We start from the raw sequence: 22,964 nt of genomic DNA, 5'->3' as shown, positions 1-22,964 counted from the left end.
GTATAAAATAACGTGCCGGCTGTGAGCAATTTTATGTCGGACAGATTTTGTGTGCTACAGAACAGCGCCGCGTGGAACATAACGCGTATTTTCGGCTACGATACATTGAGAAATCAGCGGTAGCAGAACATGCTCTGGAAAAGGGTACCAAATTGCGTCCGAAGAGACATCTGTTATTAAATGGCTTCTAGGATAGCATCATAAAAGAAGCGATAGAGATAAAATTTTCTGACATCATCCTCAACAAACTGGCGGCTGTCAGTTAAGCACATCTTCGGAACTGGCCATCGGAAGGTTGAAGAGGCTACGGCAGGAGTGCAAGGAAGACACTACTATTTATGGTGCTGGAGTTAGTGTCAGTGATTGCTGTTTATTTCTGTATAAGGTCATTATTCCGTGTTAATCCTACGTGGTACGAGTCCCACACACTTGAGCAATGTTCTTGGATAGGTCGCTTGGGTGTTGTAAGGAATCTCCTTTTATAAAAAGGTGTATTTTCCATGTATTCTGTCAATAAACCGACTTCCGTCACCTGCTTTACCAATGACTGCCTCTGTCTGATCACTCCATTGCCTATCTCTACATATTCTTACACTAAGATATTTCTATGAGTTGAATGATTCCAAATGTGACTCAGTGAATCGAGGTCATATGTTATTACAGTTTTTCATTTTGTGAAGTTCACAATTTTACATTTATGAGAAGTAGGGATACTGAATATATACAGAGAAGGGCAGCACGAAGGTCAGATGTTTGTTTCGCCCGTGAGAAGTTGCTGAGGAAACTGAACTGGCAGACTTTTTAAGATGGGCGTAACTATTCCGTCTATTAACAAAGTTTCAAGAACCGACTTTAAATGATGACTCTCGGAATATACTAGAACCCCCTACGTATCGCTCACATAGGGATTGTGACGACAAGATTCAAACAATAATTCTTCCGGCGCTCAACTCGTGAATGGAACGGGAAAAACCTTAATAACTAGAACATTGGGACATATCCTTTGCCGGGCACTTCGCGGTGGTTTGCAGAGTATGGGTGTAGATGCAGATGTAGATTTACAGTTGCCAGCTTTTGAACGACTTTGAAGTTTTGTCATGGACTGACTAATTATTAGTACGATTTTTTTCAGAGTGCACTTCATTCAGGCAATTGTATGATCTGCAAAACGTCTGAAGCTACTGTTAATATTTTCTACCAGGTCATTAACATACTACGTTAACGCAAGGACCCCAACGCACTTCCCTGTGGGACGACTGAAGTGACTTATTCGTTTGTCAATGATTTTTCATCCAAGACAACATGCTGTTTGCTTTCTAGCAAGAAATGCTCCTCACAGTGACAAATCTTGTTTGGTGTCCCATATCATCGTTAATATAATTTGTTAATTTGCGTTGGTACGTACTATCTGAAATGATTTCCGGAAGTAAAGAAGTACTGCGTGTAACTGACTGCTTTTATCTATGTCTTTCAAAGTGTTAAGCGAAAGAAACAAATTCATATGACAGATGTTTCAGTTTTTACTGTGCTAATTTCAGTTTAAGTTTTTGTTTCATCAATAAGTGTCTCAACACTAACTTTGGTGCCACTGCACACCTTTACACATGATCAGAATTTCTTTCGGTTTTGCGAGAATTTTTTACATTGTATCTCTCTATCCACACACTACACTTTGTTTTACACCTTTCTTGCGGTATCCACTGTTTGTTTTGTAATTTCTGATTTTAGACTATGTTCCATGGAGAGTGTCACTCATCGCAAACCTATCCAGTGTTTGATTAACTATTCTTCTAAACTTGAACGACAGTTAGTGTACACGTTCCAGTCCATTGATGATATTTCAGATTGTTTTTGAGATGACACTACTGTCTCTTTATCTGTTTTGGTGACGTTGTAAATCTTTGAACTGGTTTCAGTGACCAATTGTGCATCGGTAGCCACTGTCGCTACAACCACTTTACTATCACTGGTACCAATTTCAACGTGGATATCCTCAAAGAGGCAAGTTCTGTTTGTTGCTGTTGTATTTATTCCCATTTTGAGTGGACTTCTGCACTATCTGTTTTAAGAAGTTTTCACAGCATGAATTTAGGATTGTTTCGTAATTGCCTTGTCGTGCCTTCCACTTACTAAACTGTAATTATCACGCTCGATTATTGGATGATTAAACTCTTCCAACGATGGCTATTACTGGGAATATCTACATCTACATCTACGTGATTACTCTGCTATTCACAATAAAGTGCTGGCAGAGGGTTCAATGAACCACCTTCAAGCTGGCTGTCTACCGTTCCGCCGGCCGCGGTGGCCGAGGGGTTCTAGGCGCTTCAGTCCGGAATCGCGCGACTGCTACGGTCGCAGGTTCGAATCCTGCCTCGGGCATGGATGTGTGTGATGTCCTCAGGTTAGTTAGGTTTAAGTAGTTCTAAGTTCTAGGGGACTGATGACCTCCGACGTTGAGTCCCATAGTGCTGAGAGCCATTTGAACGGTAGACGTTCCACTCTCGAAAACAAGCGGGAAAAACGAGCACTTAAATTTTCTGTGCGAGCCACGATTTCTCTTATTTTATCGTGATGATCATTTCTCCCTATGTAGGTGGGTGCCAACAGAATGTTTTCGCAATCGGAGGAGAAAACTGGTGATTGAAATTTCATAAGAAGGCTCCGTCGCAACGAAAAACGCTTTTGTTTTAATGATTGCCACTCCAAATCACGTATCATGTCTTTGACACTATCTCCCCTATTTCGCGATAATACAAGACGAGCTGCCCTTCTTTGTACTTTTTCGATGTCATCCGTCAGTCCCATCTGATGCGGATCTCACACCGCACAGCAACACTCCAGAATAGGGCGCACAAGCGTGGTGTAAACAGTCTATTTAGTAGACCTGGTGTACCTTCTAAGTGTTCTGCCAATAAATCGCAGTCTTTGGTTTGCTCTACCCACAATATTCTATGTGAGCTTTCCAATTTAGGTTATTTGTAATTGTAATCCCTAAGTATTTAGTTGAATTTACAGCGTTCAGATATTTGTGACTTACGTGTAATCGAAATTAGCTGATTTCTTTTAGTACTCATGTGAATAACTTCACACTTTTCCTTATTCAGGGTCAATTGCCACTTTTCGCACCATACAGATATCTTACCTAAATCATGTTGCAAGTCTTTTTGATCATCTGATGACTTTACAAGACGGTAAATGACAGCATCATCTGCAAACAATCTAAGACGGCTACTCAGATTGTACCTATGTCGTTAGTATAGATCAGGAACAATAGAGGGCCTATAACACTTCCTTGGGGAACGCCGGATATTACTTCTGTTTTACTCGATGACTTTCCGTCCATTACTACGAAATGTGACCTTTCTGACAGGAAATCACGAATCCAGTCGCACAACTGAGGCGATATTCGGTAGGCACGCAGTTTGGTTAGAAGACGCTTGTGAGGAACAGTGTCGAAAGCCTCTTGGAAATCTAAAAATATGGAATCAATTTGACATTCCCTGTCGATAGCACTTATTACTTCATGAGTATAAAGAGCTAGTTGTGTTTCACAAGAACGATATCTTCTGAAGCCGTGCTATGTGTCAATAAATCGTTTTCTTCGAGGTACTTCATAATGTTCGAATACAGTATATGTTCCAAAGCCCTACTGCAAATCGACTTTAGTGATACAGGCCTGTAATTAAGCGGATTACTCCTGCTTACCTTTTTGGGTATTGATGTGACTTGCGCAATTTTCCAGTCTTTAGGTACGGATCTTTGTGTGAGCGAGTGGTTATATATAATTGCTAAATATGGAGCTATTTTATCAGCATACTCTGAGAGGAACCTGACTGGTATATAGTCTGGACCGGAGGCCTTGCCTTTATTAAGTGATTAAGCTGCTTCGTTACTCCGAGGATATCTACTTCTTTGTTTCTCATCTTGGCAGTTGTTCTTGATTGGAATTCAGGAATATTTACTTTGTCTCCTTTGGTGAAGGAGTTTCGGAAAACCTTGTTTAATAACTCTGCTTTAGTGGCTCTGTCATCAGTGACTTCACCGTTGTTGTCGGGCAGTGAAGGTATCGATCGCGTCTTGTCACTGGTGTACTTTATGTATGACCAGAATCTCTTTGGGTTTTCTGCCAGATTTCGAGACAGAATTTCGTTGTGGAAATTATTAAAAGCATCTCGCATTGAAGTACGCGCCATTTTTCGAACTTATGTAAAATTTTGCTAATCTTGGGGATTTTGTGTTCTTTTAAATTTGGAATGCATTTTCCGTTGCTTCTGCAACAACAATCTGATCCGTTTTGTGTACCATGGGGGATCAGTACCATCACTTATTAATTTATGTGCTATATATCTCTCAATTGCTGTCGAAACTATCTCTTTGAAAACATTCCACAACTTTTCTACACTTACATGATCAGATCAGAAGGAGTGAAGACTGCCTCTTAAAAGGCGTTAAGAGCATTTTTATCAGAATTTTTAAATATATACAATTTGCATTTCCTTTTGATGGTTGTAGATCTACATCTACATCTACATCTATACTCCGCGAGCCACCTTACGGTGTGTGGCGGAGGGTACTTATTGTACCACTATCTGATCCCCCCTTCCCTGTTCCATTCACGAATTGTGCGTGGGAAGAACGACTGCTTGTAAGTCTCCGTATTTGCTCTAATTTCTCGGATCTTTTCGTTGTGATCATTACGCGAGATATATGTGGGCGGTAGTAATATGTTGCCCATCTCTTCCCGGAATGTGCTCTCTCGTAATTTCGATAATAAACCTCTCCGTATTGCGTAACGCCTTTCTTGAAGTGTCCGCCACTGGAGCTTGTTCAGCATCTCCGTAACGCTCTCGCGCTGACTAAATGTCCCCATGACGAATCGCGCTACTTTTCGCTGGATCATGTCTATCTCTTCTATTAATCCAACCTGGTAAGGGTCCCATACTGATGAGCAATACTCAAGAATCGGACGAACAAGCGTTTTGTAAGCTACTTCTTTCGTCGATGAGTCACATTTTCTTAGAATTCTTCCTATGAATCTCAACCTGGCGCCTGCTTTTCCCACTATTTGTTTTATGTGATCATTCCACTTCAGATCGCTCCGGATAGTAACTCCTAAGTATTTTACGGTCGTTACCGCTTCCAATGATTTACCACCTATGGCATAATCGTACTGGAATGGATTTCTGCCCCTATGTATGCGCATTATATTACATTTATCTACGTTTAGGGAAAGCTGCCAGCTGTCGCACCATGCATTAATCCTCTGCAGGTCCTCCTGGAGTACGTACGAGTCTTCTGATGTTGCTACTTTCTTGTAGACAACCGTGTCATCTGCAAATAGCCTCACGGAGCTACCGATGTTGTCAACTAAGTCATTTATGTATATTGTAAACAATAAAGGTCCTATCACGCTTCCCTGCGGTACTCCCGAAATTACCTCTACATCTGCAGATTTTGAACCGTTAAGAATGACATGTTGTGTTCTTTCTTCTAGGAAATCCTGAATCCAATCACAAACCTGGTCCGATATTCCGTAAGCTCGTATTTTTTTCACTAAACGTAAGTGCGGAACCGTATCAAATGCCTTCCTGAAGTCCAGGAATACGGCATCAATCTGCTCGCCAGTGTCTACGGCACTGTGAATTTCTTGGGCAAATAGGGCGAGCTGAGTTTCACATGATCTCTGTTTGCGGAATCCATGTTGGTTATGATGAAGGAGATTTGTATTATCTAAGAACGTCATACAGCCTAGCAGCAACTGCCTTGTGGTCGCTAATGCCTGTATTCGTCACAATACTCACTATTTGTCCAGGATGATTTGTTGCTAAAAGGTCAAGTATGCTTTCGCAACCATTTACGCTTAGAGTGGGCTCATGAACTAATTGTTCAAAATAATTTTCTGAGAAAGCATTCAGTACAATTTCGGATGACGTTTTACGCCTGCCGCCGGCTTTAAACGTATAATTTTTCCAGCATATCAAGGGTAGATTGAAGTCACCACCGACTATAATTGTATGAGCAGGGAACTTATGTGAAATGAGACTCAAGTTCTCTTTGAACTGTTCAGCAACTATATCTTCTGAGTCGGGGGTCGGTAAAACGATCCAATTAATAGTTTAGTCCGATTGTCAGGTATAATCTCTACCCATACTATTTCACACGAAATATCTACTTCAATTTCTCTATGAGGCAAACTACCTCTGACAGCAATAAATACTCCACCACCAACTGTATTTAATTTATAGTATATAAGTACCAGCGGACTAAGGTTTTGTGTAAAGTTTTCTGTTAAATCTGAGGATGACTCTGCTGGTCGACAGAGAATCTAATCATAATTATTTAATTTAATGCTCTGTTACACTACAAGGATTATAATTTCCCTTTAAGAAGTGTAATTATTAACGTCGAAGAACAAGATTTTCTATTATAACACAGGAAAAACCTGCTATGAACTTTACTAATTCTCTGAAGCTACTTGGAACTTTAAGTTGTTTCTTCCGAAGTTATGGCCGATAATAAACTGACGTAATAAAGTCGAAAAAAGGGAAATTTAGGACGGTTGTAGAGACTATATACTACTATTGCAAGGGGTAGTTAAATTTAACACGGTATGACGGTTAAGTACACGTAGAACATCCTATTACGCTATAATAATCAACTTCGTAAGAGCTAGGATTGTGTTGCTGCCGCAGAACAAACTAGTCAACGAGCTGCAAAAAAAGATGAAAATGTTGCAATAATTTCGTGACTGCTTGACTTCGATTTTCCAAACTTCACGTTGCAGCTGAAATTTATGGAGTGCGCTACTGTACTTGAAACCGTCAAAGAATACAAAGTGTGTCATGCACGACACACGTAACCTTCCGAGACCAGGGCAGGGCCGACCACGTGTGGCATCAGAAAGAGAGTGCCTTTATTTTACGGTAAGGGCACGTTGGTACCGCCTTAGCATTGCACGGCAACTGGCATCTGACATCGCAGCACCCATTGGACGTGTTGTATCGAGGCAAACGATGTACAGAAGGCTTCAGCAGAATGGCCTTTATTGTAGGAGACCTGAGGTATGTGTACCTCTGACTTGCCTTCACAGAAGGGAACGTCTAGAGTGGAGTAGTCAACATACCACCTGGATGGTCGAACAGTGAGCTAATGTTCTTTTCACAGACTAGTCCCGGTTTGGTCTGGTGAGTGATTCCTGATGGATTCGCATCTGGAGGGAAAGTGGAACACGATTTCGGGACCCATACATTGTGGCAAGAGACCTGTACTGAGGAGAATACCTAACAGTGGGGGCAGGGATTATGTTGACCACTCGAATACCTCTTCACGAAATGGTACAGGTAAATTGGCAAGGTTTAACTGCTGTCAGGTATCGTGACGAGATCCTGGGACCACAAGTGCAGATGTTGTGAGGTGGTGTGGGTACAGACTACTTCTTGATGGACGAGAATGCTCAAACTCATAGAGCACAGGTGGTTGGTGTTTCTTGGAAACGCAAGATATTGCACGCATGGTGTGGCCTGCCGCTCTCCCGATTTGAATCCCATAGAGCACGTCCAGGATGCATTAGGGAGACAGGTTGCGTCACGTCAGCGTCCACCAACCACTCAAGACTTGCGCGCAGCTCTGCAGAAAGAATGGGCGTTATTGCCTCAACGTGAGACTGATGACATCATTCACAGCATGCCCTGTCGTTCTCAGGCCTGTATTGCTGCCAGAGGTGATCACATTAACCAGTTGTCGGAATGTGTGTGTAAATCAGTTATGTTGGGAATAACGCAGAACTTTTTTGTCTATCGTTATGTTACAGTTGTTTACGTTCTGTATTCTTTGTATCGTTTCTACTTTTCTGTTACCTGTTTATACTGTTTTGTGGCAAAATTAACGCAGTCTGGCAAAATTTCCGTTTGTTAGTTTAATTTTGGTCACTGGTCTAGATAATTTCAATGGAAATCTTGCAGATGATCTCTACATCTATGGAATAGGGAATAAAGTGAATACCTACCTAAGTAAATCATTGGTCATTCAAAAGATGATAGTCATGTAAATTATAGCTCACAGGACCTTACAATATTTTTCATTCACTGAGGACAAAAATGTAGTCACCGACGTGCCTTTAAACCCTTATCTTCCTTCCTTGTGAAGTGACACAGCTTGTACTGTGAGATATCAGCTTACTAAACCCATTTCCAGTACTAAGAAACTACGTCCAATGTGTTATTGCCTGACCTTTTTTCCGGTGACAAATTATGTCCTCGTGCTGCGACGAGTTCCATTAAAGTGGTTAGAGCCAGTGGCAGTGGACGAGCAATTTACAACAGAAGTTTTCTCTGGCGGAAAGCAAAAATGGCTGAGTTCTTGCAAAACGGCATGAGAAAATGTTTTCAACGGTGTTAGAAACGTGTGAACTCAGAAGGGCATTACTGTGAAGGCGACCACCACTAATTAAATGTACTTATTAATTACACGAATCTGCAACAACAGTGCTCTTTGCCTCTAACTTTGTTTTTGACCCGATACATTTTACGGTGAAGCACAAGGAACAGTTTGTCCTCTACGATTGAGTTGATCGATTATGACGAAGCTTGTCATGGTATAAGGACATAGTTTGTAAAGTTACACTTAGAGCTTCTGCAGTTGAAGGATAAAATTTTTATAATGAACTTTTGTAACTTAATTCTGAAATTAATTTAATTTTCATTTAATACATTGTATCTCTTTTATTTCGTAAAGCAGTTTTGATGAAAATATGTTGCAAAGACTGTAAATAGTGTTTTGTAAAATTGATCGGCTGTTTCATGTGTAGGGATGATCAACAGTAAAAGATTGTCGAATTATACAAAGAAGTCTTTCCCGATCGGTTGTCTTAGCTGCTGCTGAATCTTCCGGGTTCTATGGTCGCGGTCCTAGAAATATTTTAATTTCATCACTTTTTGCAAGATCTAAGTTTTGATGTGATGATGGCAATAGCGGAAACTGCGTAATACATAAAGTAATATCCTAAGCGATCTAGACAGTTTTATTCGAAAAAAAGCAAGCAAATTAGCGAAACTTCTCGTGTCATGCCAAATTATTGTCAGGTATAAAAGTGACTGAACAGAAAACGTACGTTATATAAATATCTAATTTCATATTTATTGCTAATATTTGCGTAGCTGCAACAAACCTTTAGGTGTGGCAATTCCGTAACCTTTCGAGTCAAGGAGGCCTCCGATCTGCGTGAGATTGCAGTCACGTTGAACGGCGTAATCCAACATGGTGGACTCCATGAGGAAAGCGTAGTTGCCTTCCAGTACCCGTTTCACTCCCTCTTCATACGTGGACACCAGTACTGACGGCCGCTTGCTTTCCATGAACCGCCACATTTTCTGATAAATACCGATTTTAGAGTCCTAGAAAAAAACAATAATATGACATCAATGTTTTGCCTTGAATGATTGCTTCGGAAGTCAAACATTGCTGTGAGTATTGAGAGAAGTGTCACAGTAATTGAAGCTGTAATTTTAAAAATTAATAGCTTTCCATCGGGTAAAATTATATACTGAAAAAGCTTTTAAAGCTGTGATATCTGTTGCTTTGATTTGAAAATCTGTGTGATGACACTTGCGTAGCGACTATTTACATATGCTCTGACAGTTTGATCTGCAGAGCAAACAAATGGATTTTCGCCCGATCTGCGTATTTGCAGACGCGCAGAATTATGAAAGAGCTGTATAAATATAAGCGGAGATGAAATTTGTGTATGAAATGCAGTGTCTATGAACCTAATGTTTGTCCAATAACAAAGACAAATAGCAAAATTACGTCTGTAGGACTGTGAATGCAAGGAGTACTTTAATTATTTCCAGCGCATACATCTAACAATACTTGAATTATCGTACATTTCAATGTTAACTCTTGTACAGTCTACTACTGAAACGGATTATTTGCAGTGGAAAACTGAAAACTAAAAATGATGCTCTGAAGAATGGTGTATCTGTTTTCAATACTAACATTACACAGTAATTGTACTAGTATCGCTCCAAGCAAATATTGTTTGTATCTATTCCTCCCTCAGCTTTATTATAAAGGGAAGCAGTGTTCAACTGATGCGTGTCAGATGGAATTCAAGTGTATGTGATCAACACTTTTCTTTTTAAACATAAATTAATGATATACCTTTTTTAAATGGCATCATTGTCGCCTCTAACGGTAAAATTATTTATTTGTAAAACCCCGTTTTGCAGTTTCGAATATATGACCATTATCAAGTGGAATACCACAAAGTTGTGTTTTGGCACATGTCAAAACCTTAAAAAAATATTTGACATGTACATATGTCGTCGTCCTTTATACTATGGTTTAATGTGATTTGTGTAAAAGATGACAAAGGCGTTAAATGCCGTTCATACGAATGTGACGACGACACATATATTTGTCAGATTTTTCTAAGATTTTGACATATGCTGAAGTATATTTTTGCAGTATTTCACTTGATAACGGCCACACGGCCGAAATTTCAACAGTGGGTTTTATAAATAAATGTTTTTATTCATAGTTATATGACTATGAACTCCAGCTGCGAGAAGTTAATGATATACCGATTAATCTAATAGAATTCATTAAAGCTTAACAATAACTATTGCTCGAAATGAATATTCAATAAAATGGAACGGTTCTAGGCATACGAGAATGGTGCAGTACATTCCCTGTAGTGTTCAATTTCAATGTAGATGATGTGTTACGGCAATAGATTCAAGTATGGAGTAATTACGCACGTAATCTACATTATAACATTGTATAAAGACTGTTTATTTGCTTATGGTCAGGTAATAGCTGCTGATGATTTGCAGTTCTTACAAAGAGTGGCCCAAGAATTACACTTAATAGCTAAGTGCGTAATCTTAGTAACTCGATTAGCAACATTAAAATCATGGCGTTAAAAAGATAGAGTCTGACAGTAAACCAACAAAATGTCAATTCATTTAATTTCTCTATCTTTAGAGAAGAATTAATGTAAGAGATAAAACAGGAATATTTAATTATATCAACGAAAACTTAATAAAAGAATAAACCATAAACATTCCTACTTTGCTGCATGGTAAAGAAATATAGACCCTAATAAAAGGATTTTGGGGACGACATTAACCGTCTTGAGAGCGAAAAGCTTCTGTCCACAGATCAGCACTGATTTAGAAAAACATCTCACGTGCGAAACTCAGTTTACGATTTTCTCTCACGATATTTTGCGAAGCCTAGATAAAATGTAACAGGTATATTCCATATTCCTAGATTTCCGGAAAGCGTTTGATACAGTGCGACTATATAGACTGTTAACGAATGTCCGATCTTACGGAATTGGCTCTGAGGTATGTGAATAGATCGAAGATCTTCTAAGTAATAGAACCCAGCATGTTGTCCTGGACGGCGAGTGTTCATCAGAGACAAGGGTATCGTCAGGAGCTCCCCAGGGAAGTGTGATAGGATCGCTCGTTTTCTCTATAGACATGAACTATCTGCGACTGTTTGCTGACGACGCTGTACCGTACAGTAAAGGGTCGTTATTGACTGTAGGAGGGTAAAGGATTACTTGGAGAAATTCTGTTTGGTGTGCTGCTTGACATGGTCACGTCGATTAAATATATATGTGTAACTCGGGAAAAAGATATGAAATGAAAGAAAACCTAAGTTTGGTTGTAGGGACTTCTGTTTATTGGAGAAAATCAGCGCTCGTACGGAAGGAAATATACTGTTTTCTCTCACTCTGTTAGCGAATGGAACGGGAAGGGAATGACTAACAGTAATACAGGATAGCACCTACGATGCGCTTATGGAGGCCTCCGGAGTTTGTATGTAAATTTAGAACGAGATTTTTAAGAGCGACGGCAGGTTTCTACAAGAAGAGGCAGGAAAAGTAATAGTTTACTGGAAGATAACTTTGAAGCTCCTCGTTCGAGTAGTTCTTGAGGGTCTTTCATCAGTCTGGGTCTTCTACCAAGTTTGGCTAAAGGAAGAGAGAGTAAAGATTGAAATAAGAGCTACACGACTCATCACAGGTTTGTTTAGTTAGTGTGTGAGTGTCAAAGATGTGCTCAACAGAGCCGGCCGAAGTGGCCGTGCGGTTAAAGGCGCTGCAGTCTGGAACCGCAAGACCGCTACGGTCGCAGGTTCGAATCCTGCCTCGGGCATGGATGTTTGTGATGTCCTTAGGTTAGTTAGGTTTAACTAGTTCTAGGTTCTAGGGGACTAATGACCTCAGCAGTTGAGTCCCATAGTGCTCAGAGCCATTTGAACCATTTTTTTGTGCTCAACAGACTATGATGCGAAATGTTGGAAGAAAGACGATGCGTATCAGGGAGAACTTTACGCACTGCATTCCGAGATCGCATTTTCTAATACTTGTCATGAAACACCCTGATTCTTCAATATACATCTCGCGTAATGACCATGACTTTGAAATTAGAGAAATTCTGGCCCCATACGCTTTTGATACTAGTATATACGTTAAGACATCAAGGAGTAACACCCATGGTACTACAGAGACCTGCACAGCATCGAACCTGAAGGGGAAGACAAAGGCTGGAATGTATTCAACAAATAACTGAGATGCAAGTGATACTCTGACATGAGATGGAGAGGTGGCCACAAGAGAGAAAGTCTTTGCGGGCCGTATCGAAACAATCAGAAGCCGTCGAAAAGGGCGAAAAATCCTCTTTCTTCCCGCGTACCATCTGTTAATGGAGAAAGAAAAGACCTGGGAGGGGGAGGGAAAGGGGAAGAAATGGGTCTGGAACACTGTGTTCAATCCGCCACATATCGTATAGAGGCTAGAAGAGAACACATAGAGATGCACAAATAAGGGTGGAGCTACAAATATAACCTGTCAGTCGGCCGCTGTGGCCGAGCGGTTCTAGATGCTTCAGTCCGGAACCGCGCTGCTTCTACGGTAGCAGGTTCGAATCCTGCCTAGGGCATGGATATGTATAATGATCTTAAGTTAGTCAGGTTTAAGTAGTTCTAAGTCTAGGGGACTGATAACCTAAGATATAGTGCTTAGAGCCATTCGAACCATAACCTGTCAGCGAATGCATCAAGGATTAACGAACTGAATGGATAAACTACATGTATAAGACGAGCAATACTCGTATATGCACCGACGACCCAAAACCTTATGACCACTGCCCAACATGAAAAGTGAATGTTGCCTGGTGGCAATCTAGGCCAGTGACGTGGTACGGAAAGTGTAAGACAGAGCAGAGGCGTAGGGAATGATTCCAGCAGCAACAGCGGCCGCAAATGGAGAAATTCGCTGACATAAGCGACCTTGACAAAGAGTAGGTTATTGTGGCCCTGCGCCTGGATACTAGCATCTCGGAAACGGCGAAGCTGTTCGCCTGTTAGCGCGCTGTTGTCGTGAGCATATGTGAAAAGTGATTGAGGGACGGCGAAACCACGAGCAGGCTACAAGGTGTTTGGAGCGCACGCTTCATCACAGAACGTGGAGGATGGAGGCTTCTCCGCTCTTTAAAGAAGGATATGTGGCGATTTGCTGCAGATCTGATGACAGCGTACAAATGTTTCGGAATACATCGTTCAGTACACATTGTGGAACACGGGGCTACACAGCAGACGAGGCCAACGTGTTTCCCTAATAACCCAACGACATCGTCAATTGTGTTTGCAGTGGCAGATGATCATCGAGATTCGACAGTGGATCAATAGAAACATGTCACCTGCTCGGATGAATCACGTTTCCTGTTAGGAAACACGCACACGCACCACGCACGCACGAAACACGCACCACACCACGGATGCAGGCCAATAGCGGCCTATTACACTGGGGGGGGGGGGGGGGCGGGGGGCATCCACCATGACAGCCATAGACTATGTCAGCATTGTTGCAGACCACCTGCATCCGTTCATGCTTGAATCCTGACTGCAATGGCATCTTCCAGCACGATAACTGCCAATGTCATATGGCAATAATCATCTTATACTGGTTTAAGAAGCATTATAGCGGACTCACGTTGGCTATCAAATTCTCCTGATCTGAATCCGATGGAACATATCTGGTGTCAGCTACGCGCACATCATCATCAGCCCAAAAATTTCGAGAATTGCATGATCTGTGTGTAGACGTCTGGTGCTTTAGTTTCTCCCAGCGTATAACATATATACAATATACAAAATATACACAACAACATGGGAATTTAGCCAGGTGACATCTTCGACAACAATTGGCATTTCGACAGGTGCATACCCAGCAACTGTGCCTTGAAGCCGCGTGGAGTGGCCGCGCGATTTGAGGCGCCATGTCACGGATTGCGCGGCCCCTCCCGCCGGAGGTTCGTGTCCTCCCTCGGGCATGGGTGTGTGTGTTGTTCTTAGCATAAGTTAGTTTAAGCTGTATGTAAGTCTAGGGACCGATGACCTCAGCAGTTTGGTCCCTTACGAATTCACACACATTTGAAGATTTTTTGTCTTGAAAATAGCAGTTATTGGCGCATGTACCGTGAACGGGATTCTGGCCTGACTGCGGGTACAGAGCAACCCTTCGTTCGTCGAGGCACTAGGAATGGGACGATGACGAGTCCATATCCCCGGTCGTTTTTAACCTCCACCCTTCAGGAAAAACCTCCGGGACGCATTTGATAACAGACTGAACTGAACTGGGGGCCGTCCTGGAGGGACTGGAACGAGGAAAAAACTCAACTCCTCTTTATGGCCGGAGTCTAGGGCTCTATCCGATTTTTAATTGTTTACAATTTGAATGAAAGTCTTATAGAACGTGACGTTACAAAAATGTTATTCAAGGGATAAACAGAAACAACATTTGAATAATACTTGTGAAACTTCAGCTGAAAGAATCATTCTTCTAGAAATGGTGCAGGTGGATGTGTCTCGTCCGTTGCCATCGGTGTTTTCTATCTCCAACATTGCCATCTAAAATTTTTTACAACAAACTCATTGTGCTTTGTCAATGTCTCTATGAAACCAACTTTCCATCAATCAACCAATTTCTTTTCGTTCTCATTGTTTACAATTCAAGACTTTCAGTCTACAACGTCTTTCTGTGCGGAACATCAAACTGCCTGCCACTCACCAACTGGGAGCAGGGGGTTTAAGGGAGGTTAACGAAAACGCTGTATAAATAATTTGCAAAGAGCGGAAGGTATCCTGGTGAGCGTTCTTGGATGTTGCAAGCGTTTTGCACGTACCACCAGTAATCAAGTTCCACTTTCTCCGTTTTGCCGAAGACTTAGTCGATGGTTATTCCCTTGAACCATGTAATGACAGTATTTTGCGGGAGGAAAGTAATAGTCATACAAACACAGGATGTCTGAGGTTCAACCATGTCATGTGTGATGTGGAGGTAACAAGCTAAGATCTGCTGTTTCAGTTGCCAAACGCCAGACGACAACACACAAGTGCCAGGAGGCGGCAGTCAACACAAAAGGGGTAGTCCGTTAATCCAATATGGAGCTGGTCTCTCGTCGCATATTTTTTGTTAGTAACTTGATACCATGTCGCGCAGGTATTGGTGAGCAGAAATTGGCGGTGTACCGTTTTCCACACTTGTGCTCAATGGACAGTTGGATACTTGGTATCTACCATGTTATGCGGAACCGCCCTCGGGAGGACCATCTGCGGTCGTGTTGTGGGGAGATCTGAGAACACATAACTGTTTTCAAGAATGAATGTCAATAGTTGGGAGAACTGTGTCACAATGCATGCCGCTGACATTGGGAGGATACGAGAGACCAGTGTCAGAACCTCCAATAGATGACCTGTAAGGGAGGCATGTTGAGTGGGCCATCATTTCCACATATTTCTTGCATAGAGGCCAGCTATCCATGCCCAGATGTGAGCCAGCTCCAGCTCCCCATCATGCAGGGAGAGTGTGAGTGTATTGTGATGTACTTTGATTGTATGTCCTGTGAACAGGTAATACGTGAAGGCGGCCTGAAGTCTGTGAGCTATCACTGTCAGCAGGGGAAGGACCTGTGCCATGTGACTGAGCTTTGATGCCACATAGAGGTTCAAGTATTCCACATACTGCAGCTGATTCAAGTCCTGGAGCAGGTTCTGTTGCACCATTGTGTGACGATCCGTAATTTGCTGGTGCTATTCCACACACATCCTTTGTAAACGTGACTCCCAAATATCTCAGAGCTGGTGGGAGCGAGGTGTCAGCACCCAGCCCGAGATCGCCCCCAGTGTCCAACGCTGGCGACTTATTGATGTTCAGAAGACTACCCATGGCCTGTCTGTTTTGGTCGATCCAGTTTAATAAGCTGCAGACTTCATCAGCAGAATGCACCAACAGTAGCAGGTTGTCAGTGAATGCCCTCTAGTGGAGGATGTTGTCCTGTGGGATGATGCCAGATAGCCTGCAGTTGAGACCCCAAGGAGTGGCTCTAGCACAATTGCATAAAGGTAGATAGAAAGGGAGCTACCTTGTCGTAGAGACCTCTAAATGGGTATTGGGCCCACTGTCCATCCATTGATGTGGACCTGAGAGCTTGCTGTGGCCAGAAAGCACCGTAGGGTGTCGATGAGGCTCAGGGAAAATTCCATATGGTCAGTCAACTGTAGGAGGAACGTACGGTGCACTCTACCGAAGACTCGATCCAAATCGATGGAGATAATTGCCACTATCAGGCGGCACGCTGAGACGATTGGCATTAAGTCCCTGCAGATGCTGGTGGCCACTTGTATGTTGGCATCGTCCCTCTGTGAAATCTTTGTGGGGCGACGATCATCGGCAATGTCGTCTTAATGTGGCCTGTCAAAAGCCTGGGGAGGATCTTGTAGTAGGCGTTAAACACTGTAAATGCCCAATAGTCGTTGACCGATCGCCCTCCCCCTGGCTTGTGTAACGGTATAAGAAGTCCTTCGACGAAGGCAGAGGGTACAATGCAGTCCTTGGACATGAGTTCATCGAAATTCTAACCCAATGGGGTATCATGAAATCGTGGAAGGTCTGATAAGACTCCATTGGTAATCCATCGAATCCTAGAGACTATTGACCACACCCATGTCCAATGCGTTCCCCACCTCTTGAGGCGATACTTTCTCCATTAATGGCATCACTGTTGCAGTACCAATAGCGTGTGTCACTTGCTGTAACACTTCCACAGTGGCCTCATCACCTACAGTTCTTTTCTGGTAAAGATGACGAAAAAGATCTTCCATCGCTTTCACTATGGTTGCTTGGGTTGTGCAGGATCGACTGTCTCGCGTTCTAAGGCGTGTGATTAGCCATCACTGATGTCAGTGCATGTCTGCCACAATGTGGTGCATACCTTTGTGGCCGTTTGGTCATGTTGTTGCAAATGGACTATGGCGCCTCCTGATTGGCACTTTGTCAGTGACAGTATGTGAACCTTGATTCGGCGTCATTCTCTTTGTCTCTCAGCATGGGGGTAAAGTATCGAGATCCCTGAGCGCTGCATAGTAAACATCCAGGATCTGCCAGTGCCATACGGCTGGGTCCTTGCCTTACAGCACAAGTGTTTTGTGGACTGCCGCTTTAGCGCAGAGAAGCCACCATTCCAAAGTCGTGGGGTATCAGGAGTGACATTGTTCACAACTGGGCCACATTACGTCGACTTGTCGAAGGCAGTCCAGATCCTGGCGGTGAGTTACATTCCTCTTCCAAAACCTGTTATAGCACCAGACTTATTGGTGGTGGAGATGCATCATGCAGATATAGTAGCTATAACTGGAGGACAGAGGCCATCATTCGGCAGCCACCACTCCCCATGTGAGAACTTGCGACACATATATGTTATCTAGTCGGCTTGTCGAACGACTGGTAAGTTGAATGTGACCAGAATGGTCCCCGTATACCTTTTCCTACATGTTGCATAAGTGGAGATCGTGAATCAACATACCCAGTCCCAGAAAAGGCTTGTAGCGCGACGTTTGGTCCTTGGGACCAAATGTGGTCATACCGTTTGGTAATATCTGATGGTGCATAAACAATTAATGAATCGGGTGTCGAGTGCCATGACCACTAATCCTAGAGTGGAGGCGAAATGTGTGATGGCAGTAGTTTCGATACTGTCATATACCAAAATTGCCACACAGGTTTCTGCAGAACCACTAGTCATATGTTGCATAACCATAAAAGGGCGGGAGTCTGTTTGTTTGCACTTCTTGCAGGAACGTGAACTCGTGTGGCTCGTATTGTTTCTCTCAGGAGTTGGATCTCGAAAGGCGAGCGGTACTCATCGTGGCCAAGCAGTAAGACTAGCGGTGCGGTGATTGGGCATTGTCATCCATGGTGATGGTGAAGAGAAGTAGACATCTTGAGTGACGTCACACAGCGCTGACTGCAGCCCTCCCAGTGTTGTCCAGACTAGAAGGTCTGCACAGCCTAGATGTTCTCGGTCCACGACATGGGCGCAGAAAGTGTTAATGTTCCATAAGATCATAGTGGTTGACAGGGAGGGACTCAGTAGCTTTGCAGCCCGCTGTGGAACTTTCCTGCTGATCACTGTTCGCCGCTTATGACTGGCAGATGGACGTCGCCTCTCTCGCTTACTATTTCACAGCGTTGGATTGAGAAACAACGGTGTCTGCCTCGTGGGTGGCGTGTTGCGGGATTAGTTCCTCATCCTCCTGCGAGTGGAAGCTGCTGTTTCCTGACATGGTCCTGCAGTGGCGATTTTGGCGTTTCGATGAATGCTGTTTGCGTGCTTGGCCTTCAGTATTGGACGATGGTACTGAGCTACGGCTCACCAGCACAAAGGCTTTGTTAGATACGGTAAGTGAATTGATTGCGATCCTGCTGTGAGCGGTGCCTGCAATGTTCAGTGGTATCAATGGCTTTTTGGGGAGTTCGGCCACTGGCCAGGCTGACTGATCAGCCAGAATGCCGTCAGCAGAAAGTTGTTCCGGTACAGCAACGTCGGTTTGTGTCTGGACAGGGGGAGAAATTGTGAGCCTTGTTGCGCAAGCTACTTTGAGGATCGTCGGCATTGGTGGTGAGGATCGTCGGCATTGGTGGATGTAGCACGTCCTGCAGTGGAACTTGTGTGATCCGACGCTGGAGACACTCGGAATATAGGTGACTTTCATTACTGCGTCTGGAACACGTTTTAGGCTGTCGGAGTTAAATAAGTATGTCCTGACAGCCTTCTGTCTAGAGGTATGATGGTACGTGACATCAGAGCTCAATGTGCGCTTGGTGTACTCCATTGAGGACTGGGCATATTTTAAATTGGATCCACTTTTTTGCCACATGCTGTGCCATAGGGAAGGAGTGTCGCCATGATGTTTGCCGTCGGTAATTCGAAGGCTAGTTTGAATGTGCATATAGTTCACAATCCCAGTCAGACATGGTCAACCTTGAAGTTACCAGCATTACTGTCTGTGGCATAAGCGGAGTCCTCGCTTCATATCATGAATAACTTTGTAGCGTGTAGTGTAGTTAATAAGTTTCAGCTAGTCTGTGTAAATTACGATCGAAAAGTGAACGATGTTGGCAACCGAGACCTTGGCCTCCCCCATGCGTGCGACATCAAGTGCTATTGGTCTGGAAAAGTCGTTTCGAAAGACAAATTTCAACGCTGATTTTCTGTGTTGATTCACCGTGATCTTGTCGCGCTACAGCCTCACGTTAGTGTCGACCAGACGAAGTAAACAAGGTGAGCATGCTCACACTGCAGGTGGAAGCACACAGGACGTCCGCGCTGCTCGGCTGCTGTAGCTGGACTGCCCTGCTACTACACCACGGTCTCGCGTGAAGACAGAGGAAGGATTAAGGAAGGACCATGATACAACTGATTCTATATTTTCCTTTTTAAATTTGACACTAAGTCTAGAAATTTGTGCATGTTCTCCTCCTCAGTCGACTTCTAATTCATCTCCTTTTTCTTGTCTTCCTTTAGTAGTCCACTGACTGCCCGTAATCACCCCATTTTTTTCTATGATCTCCTTTCCCACTGTGGCCTGAAATTTCTTCACTTTATCGGTGGTATTCTTGGATCCGTTGTCTACTGGGGTTCATCCCATTTGCTTCGCTTTCATTTTAAACAATTACATATGTGATTTGTTGTCAGTTTTGGATCTGTCTGTTCTCTTGTGTCTTTCATCAGTTCTTAAAAAAATTCGCTTTTGTGTTTCTCGTTTTGACAGATCCATTCTTCAATCGGTACAAATGAAACTCTTGTAGGATCACTTTTTTTTGTTCGTATGTCCATCCGTCTGTTAAGATCCTTTTCTCAGAAATTAATACAGGACGAAGCTAAAATTTATGTCAAATACTAAGGTCTGCAGTCCATTCTTCGTGGAGTGCTGCACTGAGGAAAGGTATCGATGCCGATCGGTGAGGCCTGGCACGAAGTCGGCGTTCCAAAACATCGCAAAGGTGTTCTATAGGATTCAGGAGAGGACTCTGTGCAGGCCAGTCCATTACAGGGACGTTATTGTAGTGTAACCACTCCGCCACAGGCCGTGCATCATGAACAGGTGCTCGATCGTGTTGAAAGATATCTCCATCCCCGAACTGCTCTTCAACAGTGGAAAGCAAGAAGGTGCTTAAAACATCAATGTAGGTTGTGCTGTGATGGTGCCACGCAAAACAACAAGGAGTGCAAGCTCCCTACATGAGAAACACGACCACACCATAACACCACCGCTTCAGAATTTTACTGTTGACACTACACACGCTGGCAGATGACGTCCACCGGGCATTCGCCATACCCACACCCTGACATCGGATCGCCACATAGTGTGCCGTGATTCGTCACTCCACACAACGTTTTTCAACTGTTCAATCGTCTAGTTTTTATGCTCCTTACACCAAGCGAGGTGTCGTTTGGCATTTACCGGCGTCATGTGTGGATTATGAGCAGGCGCCCGACCATGAAATCCCAGTTTTCTCACCTCCCGCCTCACTGTTATAGTACTTGCAGTGGATCCTGATGCAGTTTGGAATTCCTGTGTGATGGTCTGGATTGATGTCTGCTTATTACACATTACGACCCTCTTCAACTGTCGGCGGTCTCTGTCAGTCAATAGACGAGGTCGGCCTGTACGCTTTTGTGCTGTAGGTGTTCCTTCACGTTGCCACTTCACTATCACATCGGAAACAGTGGACCTAGGGATGTTTAGGAGTGTGGAAATCTTGCGTACAGACGTATGACACAAGTAACACCAAACCACCTGTCCACGTTCGAAGTCCGTGAGTTCCGCGGAGCGCCCCATACTGCTCTTTCACGATGTCTAACGACTACTGATGTCGCTGATATGGAATACCTGGCAGTAGGTGGCAGCACAATGCACCTAATATGAAAAACGTATGTTTTGGAGGGTGTCCGGATACTTTTGATCACACAGTGTAAACTAAATACCTACTGCAGTATGGACAAAATAATGCAAGTGAATATTTAACTAAAAGAAGGTTTTGTAAGTAAAACGAAGTTAAAGCAGAATGAGAAATAGATATAACGAACGCAATAATGTAGACGAAAGAACAGGGTGATAAAACAAAAGAAATTAATTCGATATTACTATATAACATTAATTAAAAACGCATGAGCAAATATTTGAAGTGGAAAAGAATGATAGGAAGAAAAATGAGGACAAATGAAGAAGTTGATATTATGAATCAAATTATGTGGCAGAGGAATGGAAATAGAAAGCTACAATTAAACCAATTAATTGAATAAAATTGATAATCAGTTTCGATAAAGATTTAAATATAAATTTACTATTCCTGATGAGGTTTAAACCCACTACCCTCTGAATGGGTTGCTATTATCCTATCCACTACACCACGTAACCAGATTACATATGACAACATTTTTAACGCTATTAAGTGTCACACAAAATTTTTATTATTTTTTTTTTCATTAGTTACTCGCAAACGATGGCGCATCACGGTGAGTAGCTGCAGTGTGTGATACCTGGGATCTTAACCTACATCACCGTATAGATGGTTTCAAAAAGTCGATTCCACTGCTGGGGACTTCTCCTTGTCAGATCAGAATGAGAACGGACTTCGAACCTGAGCTTCTGTTAGACCTGCATATAACAAACACGCACCAAAGTTTTAACATAAAATGCGTAAGGAACAGCGATGGTGCGTGCACACACCTATGCTCTTTCAAGGTTCAACTTACACAGTAGACACTGAAAGGCGGTCGCTGTGTCGTGATTGCCTTTCAGAAACCGCGCGCGTCACTTGTCAACTCAGAGAAGCTCATTCACAAAGCCTCTCTCTAGGCGGTGGAGCGATACATCTTTGCGAACAGCAAATGACTGGTATTTCTTGCGGAGACACCGGAACTATGACCGGTGGTGCCAGGCAGAGCGCTGGGTGCATGTTTTTCGGTTGGACGCCTCAGGCCGGCCGCGGTGGTCTAGCGGTTCTAGGCGCGCATTCTGGAACCGCGCGACTGCTACGGTCGCAGGTTCGAATCCTGCCTCGGGCATGGATGTGTGTGATGTCATTAGGTTAGTTAGGTTTAAGTAATTCTAAGTTCTAGGGGACTGATGACCACAGATGTTAAGTCCCATAGTACTCAGAGCAATTTGAACCTTTTTTTTTTTTTTTTTTTTGGACGCCTCAGGCAGCTTGAATAAAAAATACACTCATCTCCTTTGTGCCGGGCAGCACACCGAGAAGAAGAGATTTATACTCTGGTCTTGTGCATTTTATATGGGCGCATTTGAACAGCCACTTTCATAATAGTGGCGAGACTACAACAAGCTTCGGAACAAGTGGGGTATATTTCCATGATTTGAAATCACGAGAATATTGAGGTTATGGAAATGGCGTTCGTATCGTGTTGCATTTTGCATTTGGACTTGGCACGGAAAATGTCATACCATTAATCTTCAGCTAATGTGGGGATCAGCTTCCATTTCTGAGTTAACTATCCATAATTTAAAGTGATTTTAAAATAGTTTCTCTCACTCACTAGGTTATTTTTCGAAATTTATTTTTACGTACTCTGGTGCTATGTTAA

The 22,964-nt window shown here is 43.0% G+C and overlaps 1 protein-coding gene across 1 annotated transcript in view; it reads right to left on the bottom strand.

Moving 5' to 3' along the window:
* Nucleotides 1-22,964, bottom strand: part of LOC124597840 (glutamate receptor ionotropic, kainate 2) — a 1,390,744-nt gene that overhangs the window by 18,696 nt on the left and 1,349,084 nt on the right. Inside the window, exon 14 of the mRNA XM_047135964.1 lies at nt 9,170-9,395. Within this exon, the coding sequence (XP_046991920.1) occupies nt 9,170-9,395 (226 nt within the window). The remainder of the gene's footprint in view (nt 1-9,169; nt 9,396-22,964) is intronic.

This window comes from Schistocerca americana, chromosome 1, assembly GCF_021461395.2.
Source record: "Schistocerca americana isolate TAMUIC-IGC-003095 chromosome 1, iqSchAmer2.1, whole genome shotgun sequence".
Lineage (NCBI taxonomy): Eukaryota > Metazoa > Arthropoda > Insecta > Orthoptera > Acrididae > Schistocerca > Schistocerca americana.
The sequence above is the reverse complement of the archived record's forward strand: the minus strand, read 5'-3'. Positions and strand labels throughout refer to the sequence as shown.